General features: G+C 20.6%; 1 protein-coding gene across 1 annotated transcript; it reads right to left on the reverse strand.

The window, feature by feature from the left end:
* Window positions 1-853: 853 nt before the first annotated feature.
* LOC105365979 (androgen-dependent TFPI-regulating protein) lies at window positions 854-7377 on the reverse strand. The gene is made up of 4 exons (XM_011504279.1): window positions 7215-7377; window positions 5010-5147; window positions 1248-1465; window positions 854-1058 (listed from the first exon to the last, which is right to left on the reverse strand). Exons 1-4 carry the CDS (start codon window positions 7374-7376, stop codon window positions 854-856), a joined length of 723 nt encoding a protein of 240 aa, XP_011502581.1. The 5' UTR covers window position 7377.
* Between the last annotated feature and the right edge of the window lie 834 nt (window positions 7378-8211).

An 8211-nucleotide genomic window follows, 5' to 3' on the forward strand; every position in this document is an offset into this window, starting at 1 on the left:
CATCTTCCAATTTTATCATAATTAAGAAAAAAAATGTTTTCATTAAAATAATTATTTCGTCTTCTTACTGCTATATTTTACAGATTGTGCAGTATTATCTAAAAATAAATATGGAATATTAGAAAAAAGGATTATAAGTAATTTAAATACGTTTGCACGGTAATATTTTACTTCAATTATCTTAAGAAATATACGTAATAAATGCAATGTTCAAAATAATATGGAAAAAGCATTGTAAAACTGAAAAATAAGAGAATATAGATAAAACTAAATTATTCTAGTATATAAGAAATAATTATTAATAGACAGCTCGTAGATTAAAACATAATAAATTAAATTCTTATCTCATTTCATGTACTTTGGATTAAACATAAAAATAAATTTTATTAGTAATTTTTTACCTACTAGCAAATTAATAATTAATTAAGTCGATTAACCAAATTAAATTGTCTGAAATATACAATTTTTGAAAATAATTGTTGGCGGAATAGTGAAATCACCCGCAATATAAGTATCAAAAATTAAGAAACAGAATGAATTTCTCTAACAAACCATAAGAAATGGAATTCCTCTCTACTATAAAAATAAAATAAAAATGAAAAATATTGACCATGAATGCAATTGCTGGGATGAGAGCTTAATGGAGAGTAATAAACTATTGCCAAGAAGCAAGCGACTTCAGTTTTGACCCAGTTATATATATAAATGTTTTATTAATTAATTATAGGCTTGAAAGAAAATGGTTATATAAATATTATGTGCAACAAAAAATGAACAATTTAATTATAACACATTGTAATATTTTCGATTTTCATTGTCTAATAAAAATATTTTTTAAAAAAATCAAATAGTATTATGACATGGACTGATAATCAATTATAGATTGTAATAAAATTAAATATTCACCCCAAATTAATTGATCCAATAATTCACCAACATAATAAAGACCAGCTGCAAACATTAACAGAGCCAAATAAAATATAATTCTGAAAGGCCATGTTAAAATTTCTATTACAGGATAAGCCCAAATTCCATTCATATAATATACAAAGTGCATCCTAAAAATAAATAGACTAATAATAAATTTTATGATTGATAAAATGTTCAAAGAAATGAATGTAATTATTTAAAAAATAATAATAAATTTCAATGATTTTAAAATTGAAATATTTTACAAACTCGATCTTGTTTTATAAATAAAAATCGGTTTTTAAAATATTCTTAATTTATAAAATTCGAAAAAATACCAAGATAAGTAAATTAGCATGAATCCCGTAAGTACTCCTAAACCTTGGGATCGTTTAGGATATTGTCTTGGTACCATTAGCATTTCTAAAATAGTTGTAACCATTATCATGCTGTGCATTAGATGATTAAGCCATCGTGGAAAGTATAGGTCCAGGGCCTTAGGTAATACTAGTTCACGATCAACGAACATTAATCCCCAGAATGTTAATCCTACGAACTGAGAAAAAATATTGTTTTACAATGTGGAACTAATTGAATCATTAAAAATAAAATCTGATTTCGTTTATAGTTTGATAACGAAAATATAAATTATTTTATATTATATTAATATATTTAAAAATTGAAAATACTTGTAATTAATTTTGTTATAAATATTTTAATTTTTTGTCCAGAATGTTCCAAACGTCATTCACTAGTTATTGAAAATTTTATAAAAAAAGTAAAAATTTGTATTATTAAGAGCAACAGAGTCAACTCTAATGAACTCTTAAATTAGCAATATTATATTAATTTTTTTAATTTTTGTACATTTGGATCAATGTTTAGGTACTATACATGAAATTCAACAATTTATATGTACTTTAACAAATCAAGATTAATAAATAAAACTTAACATAAACGATAACAATATTTCTATACAGTTAAACAACTATTTGAGGGTCTTTGAAAATACATATTTAACGTATTTATAGTAATAAACAATATTTTTGTATTCCGTAACACAACTAAATTTGTAATATAGTTATATTTGATTTTTCGATTGATTACTCGACATTTCAGTATCATTGTTGAATTTTGTTTATAATAGTAAGATCAATAAACTTGCTATACTTATATAAATTGAACAGATACTTTTTAACCTAATTTTTAAAATGCAAATTATTAAACCAAACAAAATTTTTATTACATAAATCGAACTATAGATTTGTCTTCAAGTGGTATGTATTTATTTATTTCATGCACTTATTTATATTTTTATGTATAGATGATATATTCATATATTAAATATATACGGTACATATCAATTGTTTATTAATCATATTTTAATTATGAAACGAGGAGACAATTAAAATAACAATTCAAACAATTCTTCACAACAGTTATGAAATTATTTTTTAAATCTCCAAATTTATATAAAATAAATTATTATATAAATAGCTATATAAATTAATAAAAATATATATTGTAGACAAGTTTTAGATATAATAAACATCTATCAAATATTAATTTCGTATATTAAATATTTATAATATTTATTATAAATCAAATCCAAGTCATACCTCTAAAAAAATATTTATATATAAAATAGTTTTTTTAAACCTGTTTTTTTTTTAAACCTGTTTTTTTTTTAAACATATGTATTTGCTACGTATTCGACAATGTCTGTAAAACATATGAATCAATAAGAATTTTATATGGTATAAAAATATGAGAAATATTAACTTAATGTCACGGCATTTAAAAAAAATTAATTTTTTACATATTATGTGCCATTGTTTTTTTATTAATTTTATTTCGCAAAATTATAAGAGCAAATGAATGTAAAGTAACATTTTTAAAAAATCTCAACTTGACCGCTATAATCTTTATATCATAAAATAGTGTCTAAATTTTTTAAATAAAATATTATATCCTCACCTGATTTATTTATTGCCAATGTTTTAGTAACCGTAATTGGGTAACAAACACAATTAAAACATTCTATACATTTCTAATTGTATTCTATATAACACAAATTAACGCATTCAAGGAATCTTAGTATGCTAGTCACATGCATTTTCTTCAAATTCTTACGATATTGAATAATATATGTGTACCTCCAATTTTATTGTTATTTTAATTAATTTATTATAGACTTGCTTCATGGTTATTTTATTTTTCATACTTTTTGTTTCAAATAACTTTTTGTAATTCAGTTGTTTATAGTTGTAAGCTAATATTAAAGAGTTTTATAAATCTTAACATATACATAAAATATTTGTAATGTGATTGGTTAAGCTTTGTTTACTTTTAAATTATATGATTTTAAATTTTACGCTTTATTCTAGTAATTTAAATTACTGAAATTATAATGAATTTTACTAGAAGAAAGACTTATACTTATTGATTACAATATAAATTTGAAGTTAATATTAACAAATAATATAAAATCGCCTATACGTATTATAAATTTACAATAATAAACAATAATAAAATATTAATAATGCATAAATTTGTACAGTAACAAAACTCATCAATCTATTTAACACTAATAAAAATTTACCGCAGGTATTTATGTTTGACCTGATACAAATTCGGTACTCGAAAAACATAAATAAATTTTACTCATTTAATACCTTGCGGTAACGCATTTTTGAATTCAAAAACTATTCTAGAAATTGTTTTGGTTACAAGAAAATGTTTGTTATTTCTCGTAAGTTATGTACATGTTTCTGTACATAATTTTGAGAATTAAACCATTAACAAAGACACCAGACAATAGTCTAAAAATAAGATAATATAATTCAAAATTTTTACAAATTGCTTTAGATTTTTAATACAAACAAGAACAAATTTTTTAATTCAATATTAGATTATCAATAAAAAATTCTAATTTTTGAATGCTGACAATTTTTATTGATAAAACAATTATCTTGATAATAATTTCCTATTGGAAAGATTCGTTTCGATAAAGAATCACAAATTCCATGCTAAATAATTATTATAACGAACTGAAAGTGCAGATCAATTTGAAATTAAAACATTTATAAAAATTGATATATTTAAATCGATGTCAACCAAAGATCAATTAATTCGATTATTTTTAAAATTTACGTAATTTCAAATGCTAAAATAAAATTTTTACAATTTATAGAAGAATTAAATATACTTGATACTAATGTACGGAGAACATTAATTTACTATATCTTAATCTTATTACAATAAAGTAAATCAAACTATTCTTTCACATTCAATTGAGAAATCTACGATTTCAAAGATAGTTTACATTCTTCAGCACTTTTTTAAGATACTTGATTTCTGAAAGTGTAAAAAATTGCAAAATTTATTGTATAAAAACAGATACTTCATTGATAATATCTATATTCCACTATATTTGTCCTCAACTAATTGAATAGATGTATTCTTGTGATAGTAGAAAAGAAGAAATTTATATGAATGTAAATTTTGACTTTTTTTCCCAAAATTGGAATAATTACACTTTTGAATGACGCTATAGATAAAATAAAATTAAGTTTTCGAACTGTTAATAGAGTAATAGATACAAAGATATAATTGCATAACATAGCGTTGCTAACAGTAATAGAAAATCATTGTAATCGAAAATGAGTTCCAAAGTAAAAACTGCAATTCTTTTTGTTTTATATAAAAATGTAGTGTTATTATATATACGTAATGTTATTAAATAAAAATGTAATGATTTAAAGAAAATCTTTAAGCCTGACAGTATTACTTTAACCAAGTGTTAAAACTAAGAATAAAAAACCAATACACACAAATAATATACATTAATATTTTTATATAAATAAAAATTTTCCATAGCTAAAATATTTTAGAATATTCTTGTGTAAGAAAAAATTGTTATTTACTGAGAAACTTAATTATAAGAGAAATTTCTCTTCATGTACAATACTCAGAGAACAATATAAATTAGAATATTATTATACAATTAAGTTAACACTTAATTAAATATTTTTTAAGAAGATATGGCGTGCAAATGGAACAAAATGACTAATTAAGTTGTACAAATCTGTATTATTTACTATAGCCACTGGAAATCCAACACTTGCATGGTAGAAGTCTTTATATCTTCGTATAAATGGCATCTTTTTTGGAATATTACTATTTGTTCCAAAAATATCATTGAGTAGACTCGTAAAGAAAAATAATGTTTGTGCAATCTATTAAAAATAAGAAAAGTATTCCATTATTAAATACGTTAAAATTATAAACTTGTACATATGTTTTTAATTTTTGAAATTTTATAATTACTCATAAAACGGTAATTTTTTTTTATAGGTATATCGAATTATTGAATTGCAACATTTTGAGTTTCATACAGAAAAGTCAAACATTTATTAATTAAAATTAAAAAAAATATTAACGACACGATGGTTCATTGAACTAAAATTAGTTCCTATTATAAACCTAAATTAATTAATATATAAATTTCGAAGAATACGGACTTTCTTTCTATTCATTATGTGATTTTTATATATTTATACCTTTAAAATTTTAGTTACTATTTCTAATTTTATCAACACTCTTCAACTTAATTAGTTATGTTAAAATAAAATTATGATAAATTGACCGTAGTTGAACTATAGATAAGTTTAGAAGATTAATAAATGTCATATTAACTTTATAATGATAACTAATGATATACCAAAACTAATATATTATTTACTTTCTTCTCGTCACAGCTTTCATTTGATAACATTAATTACTTTTATAAAGGTGACTATAATATGCAACTTTTTTTGGTAAAAATAATTAATAGGTTATATTTAATTTCATGAATGCAATAAATTAAAAAAACTAACTAATAAATATAATAAATAAATAATAAATAATAAATAATAGTAAAAAAAATTAAATCATTAAGTATCAAACAGAATTAAATTTAAAAAGTATTCATAATCTGTGTTCATAAATTATTTATAATCTATCCAATATTAAGGAAGAATCACTTACATTTTACCAAACATAATTTTTACCGATTTACACAAAAGTAGATTATTCTGCTTACTTGAATATCTGAGTCCAAGTATAACAAACCTTTAGAATTAATAAGACAGATAATCAGAGTTTGAGTGGTTTTAAGAACTCCCGTATTATTTTTAATATGCAAAATTATCAGGTTTTTGAAATAGCTATTTTAGGTCAAATATTCATAAAATATATACATTTAATATATTTTTTTTTCGTTTCTTCCGATTTCTTCCTTAACATTTAAATAACAATCACTTGTCATCTTGATAATTATTATTACTAAATGTATCAGAAAGTACTACTTAAAGTATTATATCTTATATTTGTATATTTACAAGTATACAAGTTATTAATCAACATTTATCAATCAATCAACATTATATATTAAAATTATATTAATTTTCAATTTTTAATATTTAATAATTATCATAAATAAATGTCAAAACTTGTAATAATACCGTTTACAAGTAAATTTCTATAAATATAAATTTTAAGAAATACTATAATTAGAAATATTTCTAAATTAATTCATATCTAATTCTTATATTTTATAAAATTATACCAAACAAAAACAAAATAGCTTAGTTTAAAAATATTGTAATATATAAAATATTAATATATTATTTATTTCTTTATTAATATTATTTATATATTATTTATTAGTTGATATATTAATATAAAGTATATTGTAAAATATTGTAATATAAAAGAAAATGCATATTAACAATTGAATAGCATAATTAATTTTAACACGTTAGTTTATATACAGTTTTTAAAATCCCCCTAAAAATATATTAAAAAGTAACATTAAATTATTTTATTAGGCAAATTACATCATTTCAATTATTTGTATATTATATAATATACGTTATATATTACAACTATTACAAATATATAATTTAATTATACATTATAATAAACAGTCGTAAAACTTTTTTATGCAACAAAACAAAACAAACGAATCTTATAAAATATTAATAACTGAAAAGTTAATTTAATAAGTATTAATTCTTTACAACATTTTTATTTTCAGTCGTAACGGAAAAATAAGTAATTCTGAACTTTCTTTGGAGACTAATATTTGAAAAAGTTTCTTTCCAATTTGAATATTAATGATTAAAATTTATAAATATATTTATATTAAAAGTTGAATAAAAATGGAGATATTTTCAATGGATTTGTAACCAAATGTTATAGCTATTGTTTTTTTTAATATTGTTTATAATTTTTAATTGATATATTAAAAAAATACATACCACATTCCATACCGTAAGAAATTTTAGTTGACCAACATTAAAGTTATTTTGTTGTTTATCAAAGTTTGGTAATTTCAGCACTGAAAAAGTGCAGTAAATAGTAAAAACGTATAATGCTAATATTACAGTATGCGTTATAGCTACTATTAATAATTTTGCCATTTTATTCTGAAAGAAAAAAATATAAATATATAGATTCGAAATTATCGTCCTTATAATATTCGTATTAAATAAATAATAAATTATATACTATTAAATAATACTATCTTAATTCACTATTTTAAAGATATTTATATTAATAATTATGTATTTTAATTATAATTTTTTTAATGTATGTCATTATTGATTAATCTTATCATCGTAAATTAAATGTATTTAGATATCATTGAATCTGTAGTACTGAAAAATATATATCATAATATTAGAGATAAATAAAACACAAACTAAATGTTAGAGCCATTAAGTATTTTAAATAAATATTATTAAAAAATGATGACTAGATACATTTATTTAAAAATATCTCTATGTATATATAATTTATTTCTATTATTATAAAGTTCTCAATGTTTTGTAAATAATTTAACTTATTTTTAAAATGCAAGCAATTATGTTTGCGCAATAGAAAATTTATTAGAAGATTATGTAAGGCACACCTATAAAAATGTAAATGGTTATACTGGTTTTCCAGATAATATAAGTAATAGAAATTACTCAAGCATAATTGCACGTGACATTTATGATATACATAAATATACAATAGATTATGATGTAGCAATAAGAAATCCAAATTTTTTTTTCCCTATAATGAAAAATACATTTGTCAAAAACAATAAGGCAATGAACAGTAACGCTTGATGAAAATAATAAAGGATATCACCTTGTATGGAAAACATAACAGTAAGTTATTATTAAACAATTTTTTATTAGTAAAATAATTTGGATAGCCATCACTTGGAAATGACAGCATAATAAATACGTTACTAAATAAATATTCGTT

This window comes from Ceratosolen solmsi, unplaced genomic scaffold, assembly GCF_000503995.2.
Source record: "Ceratosolen solmsi marchali unplaced genomic scaffold, CerSol_1.0 scaffold19, whole genome shotgun sequence".
Classification (NCBI taxonomy): Eukaryota; Metazoa; Arthropoda; class Insecta; order Hymenoptera; family Agaonidae; genus Ceratosolen; species Ceratosolen solmsi.